This window comes from Halichoeres trimaculatus, unplaced genomic scaffold (assembly GCF_033239565.1).
Source record: "Halichoeres trimaculatus isolate MK-OKI-2021-1 unplaced genomic scaffold, fHalTri1.1 fHalTri1_scaffold_11, whole genome shotgun sequence".
Classification (NCBI taxonomy): domain Eukaryota; kingdom Metazoa; phylum Chordata; class Actinopteri; order Labriformes; family Labridae; genus Halichoeres; species Halichoeres trimaculatus.
The window spans coordinates 34,224,335-34,240,167 of record NW_027437189.1 but is presented as its reverse complement, the minus strand read 5'-3'; the positions used below and the strand labels follow the sequence as shown (position 1 = coordinate 34,240,167).

General features: G+C 38.1%; 1 protein-coding gene across 1 annotated transcript in view; it reads left to right on the top strand.

Annotated features, from left to right (window-relative positions):
- The window catches only part of nphp4 (nephronophthisis 4), a 370,059-nt gene that overhangs the window by 180,254 nt on the left and 173,972 nt on the right, over positions 1–15,833 (top strand). Inside the window, exon 9 of the mRNA XM_074682340.1 lies at positions 14,899–15,117. Coding sequence (XP_074538441.1) covers positions 14,899–15,117 — 219 coding nt within the window. The remainder of the gene's footprint in view (positions 1–14,898; positions 15,118–15,833) is intronic.

The following is a 15,833-nucleotide window of genomic DNA, read 5'->3' as shown; positions in this document are numbered from 1 at the left end:
GTAACTGAATGTCAATGGCAGGGAATTTTAATTAAAATTGTCCAGTTAAAAAAAAAAAAAGATTTACAAATCTTCTCTTTTTCACTATAATTTTGTAATGCCCTAGAATTAAAATTCTTTATGTGGGGACCTCAAACAGATATGAGATATAAATGTGATTAATTAGATCAATTAATTACAAATACTGTAATTAATTAGATTTTTTTAATCTCCTGACAGCACTATTTACCGCATAATGGCTGATGAATGTACTTGAAAGTAGTGTCCACGAAAAAAACATCTTCTTAACCAAAGTAAAACGGATTTTGTTGTTTAAACTTGCGTATGAGAATATTCAATGGTTTAGTCCTCTACCAAAATCTGTTTGAATTGAAAAGTGTTGCTTCTGATGTTGAATATTGATGTGATTTAAATGTGATTAATAATGACAAATTAATTACAAATGGCATAATTAATTTGATTGTTACTTTTTAATCAAGTCCCACCACTAATCTATATATATATATATATATATATATATATATATATATATATATATATATATATATACTCATGGTTGTAGATAAATTCAGGAGTCTTTGAGTGAAGACAGCTGGAACAAGTTTCCATGACGGTAGTTATCAGGGGAATAAGTTCAGCCCGGTTCAATATTTAGTTGGTTACCATCCAGGAGGAGCAACAGAAATAGCTCCAGTGTTTTGGAAATTTTCTGACTTTCATGGCAGCACCTTTAGCAGCCACTGCTCTCTTGAAGAAAACAAAAGGCTGGACTGCAACATGATTCCTCTTTGCAACAAATTTGGCTGCATATACCCTCCTTTTATTGAGGATAGTAGAGAAGAAAGACACTGGGACACACAGCTATGCCAAAAGAAGCTTGCCTGAAGCTTAACCCAGCTGTTAAAAGTTTTCTATCCATCAGTTTGTTTTATCCTCTCAAACTGTTTTTTGTATGACGACAGCTGAAGTTAATGAGAAAACCATGTCATGACTATATCATTAGTCATGGGTTTGTTAGCCAGTCAGCCAGCATTCTTGTGTCCAAAGGTAACGAAACTAAAGCCGCCATCAAGCAGTCCGGGTCGGTTCGTCCCGGTACGGTGCGGTTTTAGCGGCGTTTCCACTGACTCATGTCGGGACGGATCCCCAAAAACCGAGACGAGCCTTCCCACTTTTTTGGGACCCTTTCGTATGGGTGCCAGACTAAACCGATCCGCTCTCGGGAGGTGGAGGAACACACTGCAGACGGTTGATTGGTCAAAAGAATCGTCACTCACCCCGACAGCGGCTGCATTTCTCCTTGCGGCTCACAGACTTCTCTGAAACGAAGCTTGATTGCACTTTGTAACAGAGAGTTACATGAAAATCACTGAGAGGACAAAATGCTGCATGCCTTCCATCCGTGCTCTTTGTTTACTGTGTCGCGTTTTCTTCTTTGATGGATTTAATTGCGGGGTAAGCTGCTATCGTCGCGCTATTGTTTACCAGCTGCGGCTCCCGGCATCCGGCCTATGCACCGCCCACCACGAGAGGGCACAGTTTGCTGTGGAAACGCAAACGGGATCAGACTTAACTGTCCCAAACTGTCCCAAACCGTACTGAACCGACCCGCACTGCTTGGTGGAAACGCAGCTTATGTGACAAACAACTCTCCAGACAACAGTCCCTCCAGTTTAACCTGTACCTGTAACCTGTACAGTGCAGTGAGGGTTAAAGTATAGTCTGCCTGACTGGAGAAGAAAGTCTAATAGTTGGAGTCCTATAAGATGCTTTAACTGAAATTGAATTTCTAATTAATTTTTCACATGTGCATGCACAATTTCTCACCCTCTGTACCAGTCATTCTGCTCAGGAACTATTTGATCACCCTGAGTTAGTTGACCCCCCGTGTAAAGTTTGATTTTCATTCTTTCAAAATTGTTGAGATATTCCAATCTATAAAATCTGATGGCTAAACCAAGAAACCTTCACATCCGTGGACTCATTCTTCAAGCTCTGCTAAGGTGCCTCGAGCAGGTTTTGGGTGTTTTTTGTGCTGTTACTTTCTTAAAAGTGAGAGGAAAATCTGCCAATATGTTCTCCCAGGGTTTTTTAAAGAAGAGCACCAGCTGCTGATAAAAAATGTGCATATTCACAGTAAATTAGCCTGTGCCGAGAACATGCCATTCATGAACATCTTCAAGTTTTGCCATTGATGAAAGCAGGATCTGAGGCTTAGAGCGTGCCTTTCCAAGCCCTATTTGGCTTTGGTGTGCCCAGCAGAGCACAGCAGCCTGCTGGGTCAATTTGGACTACTTTTGCAGATGGATGAAAGTGTGAGTGCTTTAGTGTTCTTAAGTTAATGATCTCAGTGCATGTTCCCTCTCTTTCTTCAGGGCATCTCATTGTAGAGCATAAGTAGCTGGAGCTGTGGGCCGCTGCCTGTCACAGGGTCTTGGTTGAAATAATGACTTGAGCAGCCCAACAGACTGAAGTAACAGGAATAACTGTCAGACTCAGTCTTCCATCAATGCTCACTTTTCCCTAATTTAGGATTAATTTATGCTGTACTTTAGAAAGGCCAAAGATAATGCATGACTCGCTGTTTTATTACATATCACATTCTTGTGACTGTAACTTCTATCTAGTTTGATATAAAAATATCTTTCTTTCCTGGGGTTTTTATAAGCAGATGAAGAGTTGAATTTGCCTACTTGCATTGTAAAAAAACGTCAAAGTAAAATACTGGTAAAATACTGGCAGCAGAAATGACCTGCGATTTCCTGTTTGGGTAACGCATGACAACGTCATAACCATGCTATGAAATCTGTGATTCAGATGAAGGAGGCTTCATACATGCTTATGCATGTTGTCATTAAGAGTCATTCAGTCAATTGTGTCACCAGTACTGTAACATGTATAGTTTATATGTGGAAATATAGGCAGACTTCACCAATAAACTATTTCTATAACAGGGCTCCATCCTGCTCCTTCACTTTTCTCTGTCTGTTTTATCCATCATGCTGAAAGTGTAGTCTAAAGATCGCCTCTACCGTCAGTTCCTCACTATGTTATTACCGCAGCATTATTGTGGTCCAGGTTCACAGTGCATGTCAGAACAAGCATGCAAATATCACAGTCTCACAAGTATTACGACATCTGCTAAAACTACAGTGTTTTTTCTGCTAATTCACCACGTAAAGCCGAGCTGCTCAGCAGAGCAGAGTCCCTGCATCCAGCATCTGAGGGGGAATACTTGGCTCTTGGTGGGTGTATCCCTCGGTGGTGGTTGTGTGACTAACTGACATCACAGAGGAGGAGCTGCTTTATCATATTACTCCAATAAAAAGGAAGGATCCTCATGTCGTCAGGACTGTTGAAATCTCGTGGCCAAATGGCAATGACCTTTTTTCAGAGGCATCAAATCTCGTTCTAGGATATCAGAAAAAATACAATATCTCGTTTTTTGAAAACTCAAGGGGTGTAAGGTCTTGTTTTCAAATTTATTATATTATATGTAAGTATTAAATCAGGCATGTCCTCTTTAATATTAACACTTGACATGACTAAGACAAAATAACCAGTGAATGTCTTTATAGTGACAGCTTGACATTAACATGTCATAACAGGCCTGCTTATCAGATGGAAACTTTTTACCTTTATCATTAATTATCATCATTAATGATAGTCCTAAGTGTCTCACTTTACTGGAGGTTAAGAAAAACAATCATGATACTGTTATAATGGTGTAACAGCAGCCCATGTCAACACCAACCACACATGGCAGGTTAGTGACAATATGCATTAGCATGTACAAACCCTCCTCCATCTTAAAGGATAAGTTCGGTTTATACAGCTTTTACATTGTTTATAGAATGAAGTAGAACAAAATACTCACCCAGAAGGCTTTCCTGATCCAAGCAGTGCTTCAGGAGATATTTAGATCCAAAATCGTGCAGCGGACGTCCGTATAATGGGATCTATCAGGGAATAGACAGCGCCGCTCCTAAAACTGCATTAATCGTCCAAAAACGAATGTTTTTCACCAATATTCCATCATAGTCTGCTTCAAGTTAGTCCTCTGTTGCAGTCTGTGTCACTCCAGACAGTGGAGTGTGTGGCTGTACTGACCACTGAACTCCCAAAGACTTTGTTTACGTTTGCCCCTCAAAGAAAGGAGTCAGCGCTCCAGAAAGTGCTGCGCATGCGCAGTCGGCTCTCCAGACGGTACTGCGCATGCGCAGTACTTTCCGGAGCGCTGACTACTTTCTTTGAGGGGCAAATGTAACGATTAATGCAGTTTTAGGAGCGGCGCTGTCTATGCCCCGATGGATCCCATTATACGGACGTCCGCTGCACGATTTTGGATCTAAATATCTCCCGAAGCACTGCTTGGATCAGGAAAACCTTCTGGGTGAGTATTTTGTTCTACTTCATTCTATAAAAAATGTGAAAGCTGTATTAACCGAACTTATCCTTTAATGACAGATTTCATGGTTTTACAGTGTATGTACTGTAATTTATTTTTTCAGTATAATATCAGATATTGGATTACAGTATATGAATGTGAAATCCTGGCAACCCTGCCGCCAGTATTTTACCATTATATACATTTACCATTATATTACATACAGCATAGTAATGTTTGTGGTGACAGTGTTTTATTACTGTAAATGAGGAGGGAACACAGTGGATACAAGACTGATGTACATTGATGTGCAGATGTTGTCCAGGCTGTCTGTGCTCCACGGCATGTGCTGGCTGTCTGTGTTCCAGTTAACTACAGCCCCAGTAGTGGTATTTTAAAGTTAACAGAAAAAATAAAACAAAAATCAGTTTATCTTTTTCTTTATCTTTATCTTTGGCTAACATACTGTAAAAATCACAGCGTACATGGCCCATGCCATGTGGAGCACAGACAGCTGGTCCATGCCATGTAAAGGACAGACAGCCAGTGCATGCCATGTGGAACAGAGACAGCCAGTGCCCTCCACAGCGTAACATATCAATGTGCAGCAGGATCTCATACCCACTACGTTTCCTCCTCACTCACGGTTGCAAAACACCATCACAACAAAAGTTACTTTACTGTAATTAAAGGTAAAATATATGCAGCAGGGTTGTCAGTTTTTTCCTGTTGTAATTTCTGCGTAAATTTTGATAATTTGTTACAGTTTGTGCTTTTGATTCTGTCCATGAGTCTTTTCAGCTGTCTTTGTCTCAGTGTGTATGTTTTTCTTCTTGTTTCCTCTCCCATATGTCCCCCCAAAAATGGATGATTACCTTTTTTGCTCCTGGTTACAGACATGGGAGCCTTTATTTCCACTGTGTTTTGTTTGAAGCAGAGACAGCTTTTTTTTTTTTTTGTCTGGAGATGCTGCAGTGTAATATATTTTACACTTCCAAACAAAGGTGATGGATTCCTCCCTTGGAAAATACTTTACCAGTTGAAGCAATTATGTGCACAGTGACATTGCCTGTTATTGTTTTCAATACCACTTTATGAAAAAGTTCCCTGTTTTTGCTTTAGGCTCATGCTTCTTTTTTTCCGCAGCTCACTATAGAAACAAGTGCCTGCTTGCTTTCTGTGTAAAAGTTATTGACTCCTATTTTAAATATAGGCCTTAACACTTAAACCAGCAGTGTAATCACTTCAGGGAAATTGGCTATTGATCATTCTGCTGTGTCTGACATAATGACAAGTGCCACACCAGATGGTTTTTAAAGCAACTTTTAATTCAAATGGCAAATTCCTTGATTAATTGAAATGTTTTCCACCCAAAACAGTGCAAATGCGTAGCGGTACTCTTGATATCCAGAGAAATAAAATGTAATTGATTTGGTGTCTCTGTGGTGTCACTCCCAGGCTTCGCAACTGATGGAGACTCACTGAGTTACTGTGGTGCTCAGAATGAGTCAATGTGTCTGACCCCGTGGGCAACGCTCTTCTCACTAGAGGCCTTCGACACATGCATACATCAGCTAACTACCTCCTACAGCTCTATACCCTTAGCACAGAGCCATCAGACTGACTCACCCACAGACTGAAGTCACACTGAATCTGCTGTAACATGATCAACAAACTACATATTGTTGTTCTTAAGCCTATGTGTGCTCCAGAATGTTAAGAAGTGTTTTGGTACAAGGATTATGCATAATGTGAATTTTCTGCCAGGCTTAGAAACTATTGTTACTGTTTGTACACTCTGAGAACAGCTGCAAAAAATGTCTTTGAGATTCCTTTAGTCTTATTGTTTGCCAGCCCAAGCTGTCAGCTTCATGCACTTCATATGTAGAGGAAACTGTTGCAAAGCACTTTAAAAGCACGGTGCTGAAATATGATAGTGATTCATGCCACTTGCAGCTTTGCATTTCAAAAGTGATTCATGTTTTTGTGACGTGCATTCATAATTGCCTTGTTTGTGTCAGTGGAATTTGCTGTTTTGAATCCCCTGTTTTGTGCATTGTATTAGTACTTGTCTAAAGGTTCACTTCTATGGAAGGGTATTTAGGACATAATTCAAGTCAAAATGCAAACGTGAAAGTACAATACCGGGAACACATTTTCATTTAGTGGGATTATTATTATTCACTCTCAGTATGATCCTGAGCAGAACTTAACATATGGCTGTGTTTCAGCTCAAAACATTCTGACTTATAGGCAGAACTGTGGAGAAGTACTGAACGATTCTGTGAATTAATCTTTTAAACAAATCAATATGCTGAACTGATTCTAACGTTTCAGTACACTGGACTTTTTTTTTTCTTCTTCTACTTAATATAAATTTTAAATACCCTTTTTCCTTGAGCCTATATTTTCTTTCTTTTTTTATTTTTTTATTTCTTTATTTTTCCAAGGGGTAGCTTTGTTTTTCTTCTTCTGTTTTACTTGTTGGGTTGATTGCAGTGTCGTACACCTACTGTTCAAGATAATGCACAAATCAAGCATAGCGTTAGCGGGCTATTTAAACGGCTCTAGCCCAACCTCCTTCCTGTTTCCTCTGCTGGCATTTTGCAACCCACCTCCACCCCACCTCCTCCTGTCAATGTATTCATGTCGATTGCTCTGCTCTGTCTGGGTTTTTAGTTTTGCTGCTGCGCTTCCTGCTTGTGCTGTTCACAATAGCTTGTGATGGGTAGGAAGGTGTGCTCTTGCTGCCTCAGGCTTTCAACGCAAGCGCGTAGAAGAGCAGGGAGTCCCTGAACAGAATCATACCGCCACATTAAACTGTGCAAGTTAATAATGATTATTTTTGACAAAGGGGTCCTGACTGAACTATGGACTGTATAAAATATAGACATCTGTTCCTGATACTGTAAAATGAATACAATCCGCAGATGCAGTCGTTTGTGATTTGTTTGAGTTTCCTTTCTAACAGTACAAAGAGCCCATCAGTCATGTGAGCTGAGTTGTGTCTCTGATTGGACGATCAAATAATCTAATAACCTAATATCCTCTAAACTGCAGAGTTGGACAAAAAAATATCTAAAAATTTAAAATGTGCTGATAGTGAAATTAGTGTTTCAGACCCAATGCTGTTTTTTGAATCAGACTGTAAATATGTTTTAATGCAGCTAGCCTCGTGCAGATTCTTGGCGAACAGCAGCTTTTAACACTTCTGCATAGGTTTTATTCTTCTAAACTAAACATTTAAACACATTTTTACCCTGACTCAAAATGTTACCAGTCTTATCCCACAGTAGAGCATGAACGTTATTAATGAAAACTGTTAGCGGTTGATACCCAAAGCCCAGGTATCAGTATCTGTATTGGGACCAGAAAAGTTGGATCGATGCAGCCCGAGTTGATAATGAAAATGTGTGGGTTTTTTTGCATTTTCATTTTCACACTTACATTTTCATCTGAATTGTTTCCAGAATTTAGCAAAACATTTTGTGACAGTTAAACTGCAAACACCCTTTGAATTCTAATATGAAAGTCACATGATGTGCAGTCTTTAAGATGAAAATGAAAATTGTGTATAGAAATTTAATTTTCGCAATGACTCTAATGATGCAGCGTTATTCTTGAAATGAAAATGTGTTTATTTTATTGTTTTGTTTTTTTAATGTTTGTATTTTTATTTGAATTATGTCCTAAACACGCCTCCATACACTTCACATGTTGTTCAAGACATGTCTTTTTTTAACATTTAAGGCTCAATGGCAGTTTAGCTCATGGCTTTTTTCCTTCCTTTTTATCCTCTTACAGTTACTCAGTGTAGTTTTGAGCAGACTTATTCTCACTTTCCTGTGATTGGAAGACTGGAAGTCTGTGATAAGCGTTGCAGTCGAACAGATAAGAGCTTTTTCCCAGGCTATAGGCGTCTCTGCAGAAGAGGCCCCTGATTGGCTCTTTGTCTCCCTCTTTTCTCTCAGAGCTCACATGGCTGTTCCCGAATCATCTTTGCAACTGAATATTCATTAAATAATACAAGAAGTAAGTGGTGAGCATGGACGAGGCACTCATTTTGTTCTTTTACTCATGCTCTGTGGGAACAGAGACATGTAAGCAACAGTGAGAGCCTGAACAGAAGTGACACACAGGATAAATTGATACGCTGTTTTTACTTGTTCCTCTCTGCGCTTCTGAGTGTTCTTTCCCCAGCTGACTCATTTCTACAAACTTATTGCTTTAAAAGTAGACTTTGATTGAATGTTTGTTCTTTTTATTTTAAGAATGGTATTAATTCAACCCCATTACACAGGAAAACAGCCAGTGTCTTAATGGGGAGTAAAATTATGATATCTAGTTTATGGCAGCTGTAAGTTTTTGTACTAACATTTCAGAGTAATAGCTTTTAATATCTCTGTCACTTGGTGTTAAAATTAAAGTATGAAGCAAACTCCTTCTTGAGAGAAATGGAATATTGATCTAAAGTTTCATAGCGATGCTGCTGCTTTTGTTGAGCAATTTCACAGCTTAAAGGCGTTCAAGTCCAACTGTTTCCTCCTGAACGCGACACCGGTTGTGACTGATTAAGGTGGAAGCAAAATATCAGATCCTGAAAGGGCCAGTTTCATCAAACCAGTATGGATAGTATTTATGGGGCGTTTGGCCAGCTGGACAGTTTGGGCTCTGACATCTTATCTGCCAGACAACAGCTCGTGAAACTGGCCAAAAGCTGGTAAATAACGGCAAACGTAAAGCTGACTCCAGCTGAAATTGCTTTCTCTGCAGACTTACGTTCCCAGAAATGAGGAATAAATGAATGAGGGAGGCTTTTTTTTTAAATGTTTAAATATAATTTCTTATTTTTGAATTTAAACTTTATCTTTTAATCTTTTTGATTTTTGTCTGTTTAGTTTTTTTTTTCTTCAGAGGTGGGGCACAAATCAAACAGACAGTGCTATCCTGGAGATTTAATGAAGGCAGGGGAGTGCTCAGCAAAGCTGTTTGCTACCGAGACAACACCCATGCACTTTTGAAAATATGTGTGCTCGGGCTTGTTTATTGTGATTTGGCACCTGTAGAATGGGGCTGGCACATCTTTAACCTTTATACTCCCAGCACTCTTTGCCCCTGTTGAATTGCACAAGCAGTTTAAGTTTTCAAAATGCCACTTCCATTAACCTACCTGAACACCTGACTTTGGGCTTTGATAGCAAGCTAACTGGACAAGCAAAGTTATTCTGCATAATGCATGATAATTTGACATTTTGAGAGTGCCCTCAGCAGAGACCAAAAGGCGGCAATAGTTTTTTTTGTTGTCAGAAAATTACCCATGTTTTTGTTTACCTGACAAGGACCTCTTGTGGCATTGTGCATTTTAGTAAAAGCTATTTGGGTGGAGGAAAGGCTTGATGGGTAGACTACTGCACCAATGAGCAACAGTTTGAGCAACGTTTTTCACGTGTTCCTTATGCCTCAGGGTACCTAAAAATGTGTTGTATATATTCCCACCTTATTTTTAAATGTCTTTTAATGTCTTTTAATGTAATTATAATTTCCTGGAATTCAAATTCTTTATTTTGGGACCTTTAGCAGATATGATATTAAAATGCGATTAATTAGATTAATTCATTACAAATCCTGTAATTAATTAGATTATTTTTTTAATCACCTGACAGCACTCATATATATATATATATATATATATATATATATATATATATATATATATATATATATATATATATATATATATATATATATATATATATATATATATATATATATATATATATATATATTTATATATATATATATATATATATATATATAAAGACCTCTTTGGTATACTCAAGTAGAAGAGTAGAAGCCCAGTTGGCTTCCAGGCATTTTCCAGGCACACTGCCAGTGTTTACCAACCCAGCAGGATTTTTCTGAATCATTAACGGTCGTACCTCCTATTACAAGAACATTTAGAGAGTCTGCGTCAGGTTTGCAGACAAGCTTAGGTTACTTGATGTGAGCCTGTGTGCAGATTTGTTTTTCAGTCAGTGAGATCAAATATCTTTCCCAAAATGCCAGAGACAAAGGTAAAGCGTTTAAATGCTCAAGGTTCCATCATTAGAGCAGAAACAGGCATAAAAGAGGAAGAGAAGATACATGATTTGCAATTAAGATTATTTTAGAAAACGTGATTTTTTAATCAAAGCAGAAAAGCAACTCATTATTATCACTGCAGTAACAGCTCTGAATGGAGATTTGTGTTGCCCATGTTGTTCACCTGTAATACTATGACTGGCTGTGACATGACATACTGACATGATGGAGCTGGTGTTTGTAGAAACAAACAGCTGATGCCAACCAGATGTGACTTGTGTGCTCTGCCTGTTCTGATAGGTGATGTCCTGAAAGATCAGTCAATAAGAGAAAACCCTGTCTGCTCAGAGTCCTGATTATTCTTTCCTTCTGTGTTCCTGGTAAAGCATTGGAAGCAGTTCAAAGGCACCAAAAGAAAAAAAAAAAGATAAACATTGTAGATCACAACAACTACTGGCCTGCTTTATTTTAGCTTTGAAATAAATCTGCTGTCCTTTGTGGATGGAGTTAACTCGGTTGTTTTGGCATGAACGGGGTATGGAATGAGTATGATGAAGGTAGCCGTACCCGGAGGGAAGATTGTAACCCATTTTCAGAGTTCCTTTTGTTTTACCTTTGTGTTTTTTTCCTTTAGATGTTTCATACAATGTCATACACCACCCAGGATTTCCTCTCTGGGGAGCTACTACTAAAGCTCTGCCGGTGAACTAGTGTGTATCACTATGAACTGTTCAGTTTCTGTGGGAATATAGAGCTGTGGCTGCAGGAGGAAATAGAATAAATAAATCAATAAAGAAAAACAATGTTTTCATCCGGTGTGCTCCTTGTGGAGGTTAGCAGGTAGCTTTTCTTTTCCTCTGAATACTTGATAGCATTCAACTTGGTGAGGCCTTTTTCAAATGTCCCCAGAGCTGCTGAGGGACGAGTGTTTCTTAAAACAGCAGCTACACTGCGGTGGATGTCTTTATCAGATGTGAGTGTTCTTTGTCATTGTTTTATATTTAACATCTCATAAATGGAAAGACCATGAAAGGCTACATCCTGAGACCATGCACTGAAGCAAAACAAAAAACTTAATAAGAGCCATTCATGCCCATGTGATCTTGTTTTCTAAGATAAAAACAACACTCCTGTTACCTTTGAAAAGCTCTTGAGGAGCACACTCTGTGTTAAGGCCTCTGCATGCAGTCCTGGTTTTTCAGGATTCCACCCATGAAGCAGGCCTGGCGTTTAGAATAAAGATTATTCTTATGATTGATGACTCACACTATTGGCTGATGGTGATACATGTAATAATCTATCTTGGGGGAATTGTAAGCATGGAATGGGCCATTGTAAGTACCAGTTTGTCTTTAAAAAATGTGGACTTTCACACTCCTGTATTCTTTACTGCACTACTTATGATTGATTACACTGGTCTGAGACAGACCGGCTTATTAATCGATTCAGCAAAACCTCGAGGTCCCCTGTGGATGATTTAAAGTAAAGGATTTTTTTCTTTGCTGGCTGAAGTGGAAGTGCAGTGGAGCTGATTGTAAACCATGTTCAAACACAACAAAGCTGTTCTTAATATAAATGTATAACCCTGTGTTCATACATTGTATTGACCGTATAGAAATGTCAGCTGTCAGAGCACGCAGACCCACTGAAATGCACCAGTTTCTGGGCTTAGGGGAACATGCAACCTTTTTTTATTGTTCTTCTCTCATTCATCACAGTACAGAAGCGTATTTCATTCACTTGAAGAAAAAAAAAAAAAAAAACTCAGATTTTTCAGAGTAATTTATTCTTCAGTTTGTTTTTTGTGGTCATTAATTTTGTTTTTCTGATTTTTATTTTATTTTATTGGTTTGTTTTTGTTATAATTATTCTATAAGTTTGTTTTTTGTTATAATTATATTAATTTGTTTTTGTTTTAATTATTTCTGTTTTTATGAGTAAGTTTTTTATGGTAATTAGTTTTGTTTTTCTGATTAATATTTTTTTATTGGTTTGTTTTTTGTTATAATTATTTCTGTTTTAAGAGTATTTTTTTTCTGTTTTCAAATTACTTTTTCCTGTTTTTCGGAGTAATTTTTTCCTGAAGTATCGAGATACTTAGGTAAATTTTTCCTCCTGTTTTTAGGAGTATTTTTTTTTCCTGAAGTATCGAGCTACTTCGAAATCCTGCAAGAACCTCAACCTGCTGTTACTCTGAAAAAAATTACTCAGAAAAACAGGAAAAAAGTAATCTGAAAACATAAAAAAATACTCATAAAAACAGTAATAATTATAACAAAAAAAAAAACAATAAAAAAATATTACTCAGAAAAAACAACATTAGTTACTACAAAAAATTACTCATAAAAATAGAAATAATTATAACAAAACAAACCAATATAATTATTATAACAAAAAACAAACCAATTAAAAAAATTAATCAGAAAGACAAAATTAATTACCACAAAAAAACAAACCGAAGATTCAATTACTCTGAAAAATCTGAGTTGTTTTTTTTTTCATCAATTGATGCAATATGCTTCCGTATCACAGTGCTCAGTGTTAATGTAAAACTGATCAAAAACATTATTTCTCTCGACTGTTTTATGAACTATTTGATGATTAGTTAATCATCAAAAAATTAATATCCCCCCATTGACAGTTACAATGCTTTTTGTGCAAAGTACCTGTTGTGGATTCTACCCCACAAAGTTTGCCATCTATTAATGTATTTGTTTGTTTATATTTCTTTACAAGTTCCTGTCAGAACCATTGGTTGGCTGATAAAGTCTCTGCAGTTTCACTGGTTCTGAATCTCACAGAACCACAATAGTTTTACTTGCATTGCTTGTCTTTTTCTCTTTCTTCTGTTATTTATGTAAGGGCTAACGTATGGTTAGCGGGTGGTTATTGGAAATAGAACCCTGACAGTGTGACCCCTCTGGTTCTTGAATCAGACAAACTGCAGATAGAAATCTAAGGACAACACTTGTTTTTACATCTAAGTTCTGTTATCAAAAACATCTCAGAGGCACATGGGACATTTTTTTAAAGTGAGACTTGGAGCAAAAAGCAACGAAACAGAATTTATTCCATTCATTGTAGGCTGTTAGACTTCACATGGTTTTAATTGATCTGCAGGTAGAGTTGAATAAATTCAGCTTGTGTTCACAAACTTTACAGATGTTGCTACATGACGTACACCAATAATTACATTGATTATCTTTTGACTTTCTACCGGCTTTCCAATGTAGAAGCACTGCATTTTTCTAAATGCCACATCTTCGTCTTTTCCTTAAGTATTACATTGAACAATAGGCTTATATAAAATATAAGGATAAAGTCGAAAACATAACAAGGGTATCATACCCTGTGTGTGGCTAATACTTTACCTTTATTGACCCGGTACGGACCAGTAGAAAGTTAAGGATAAGGCATATATGTGCCGAACAGGATCTCTGATCTGTGCGGGACACAGGAGCCACCACACATCCACGGGAGTCGTCTGCAGGTTGGAGGTTCTCACAGGATTTCGAAGCAGCTCGATACTTCAGGAAAAAAAATTACTCCTAAAAACAGGAGGAAAAAATTACCACAAAAAAACAGCAGGTTGGAGGTTCTCGCGGGATTTCTAAGTATCTTGATACTTCAGGAAAAAATTACTCCAAAAAACAGGAATAAAGTAATCTGAAAACAGAAAAAAAATATTCATAAAACAGAACTAATTATAACAAAAAACAAACCAATAAAAAAAATTTAATCAGAAAAACAAAATTAATTACCACAAAAAACAAACCGAAGAATAAATCACTCTGAAAAACCTGAGTTTTTTGGAGGTTTTTTTCCTTCAAGTGAATGCAATAAGCTTCCGTAGTTCTGGGGATTGATAAATAGAAAACAAACAGTCATGGACTCATCCATGGTTCCTGTAGACCTCTTTATGTAGTGATACTTCAACATGAGTTGAATGTTGAAGTTACAGTAATATCAGGTAGCAGGTGTTTCTGGGAGACAAATCTCCACAGGTCGAGAAAAGACATCAACACAATGCTTCCCAATCATTATTCGCCTGTTACCTTGCTAACACGTAGCAAAAATTATTCATGTGTACACTTTTAAGAAGAATAGGCTCAGAATCCCAGGGATTCCACAGCAGTCGTGTTTGTGTTTATATTAACAGTTACAGTTCATGGGGATATAAGAAATCTTGTCATCAAATTATCTGGAAAAACACAGCATCACCAACCAAACCTGTCTGGACTGCCAGGTATTGCTGTTTTGTTAAATTTGAGCCTTGCTAAGAAGGCCAGTTGCTACACACTTTCTTCAAAGACAGCATCCTCTCTGTGGAGTTATGGATAGGTTAATCAAAGTTGTCACTGCATATGTAAACAGTAATTATTTCATCTCCGCCATGCCATCTCATGTTGTGACTGTTCTTCATCACCCAGCTGTCTACCACATCCACATCCCGAGCGGCCTTCCTGCAGTCCCTTCGTTGGGGGGTTTGGTGCCCCTTCCAGGAACCGGCTGACTGGATCGGGGAAGAGATACAGCTCGTTCTGCAAGGAGGTGCAAAGCCAAACCCTTACGGAGTCATGGTCTACAGCTCAGAGATGCCTGCCAAGACTCAAAGCCCCGTGCCACTTGGAGCCGCAGGCACAGCTCAGGTAACACAACAACACGGAGGGACGTCTTTGTCAAAGGAACAAAATGTAAAGGGAGTGTGTGAGAGGTATCGACAAGATGCTGCTTCCAACACCTTTTGGAGTCACACGGATGTTTCCCAGACGACAAAAACATCCATATATTCCTAAATGTATTTTTAGCTGAGTAGGGCAAATTTAGATATTTCATCAATTTCTCTATTGATAGGCTGGCAAACAATATAGTAGCTGCACAAGGCTAATGTACAACTAATTCTAACCATCTTAACTATAAACATTTACCATATTTTTCTGCAAAAGAGCTCCAATGTTGTCATCTTGTAGTGATCTGCCTTTCTTCTGGAAATCTCTAATTAGGGCCCAAGCCCCCAAAACAGGACAAAGGCCCTGTTGAAATCCCTATAATAATTCTTTGTTTGTGTTGCTTTAACCCCAAATTGCATGCCTTCATTTTGAGATAAAAATGGCAAAATATTCATGAATCCAGTGTTTTTGTGCGGACACTTGCTCTATGGTGCCCCTTGGTGAAAAAACACCGCAGCATCTCCAGCTACTTTGAGCTACAGGCCTCAATATTTGTGTGCATAACTATAACACCAAGGGCTCTAATTTTTGTGGTGCAGCACAAGGGGCGCAAGCCTGGCGCACCCTGTCCAGTGTTAATTTCTTGCGGTGCACCACCATGCGTTGCCGTTTTGACAATTCGGTAGACCGTCCGC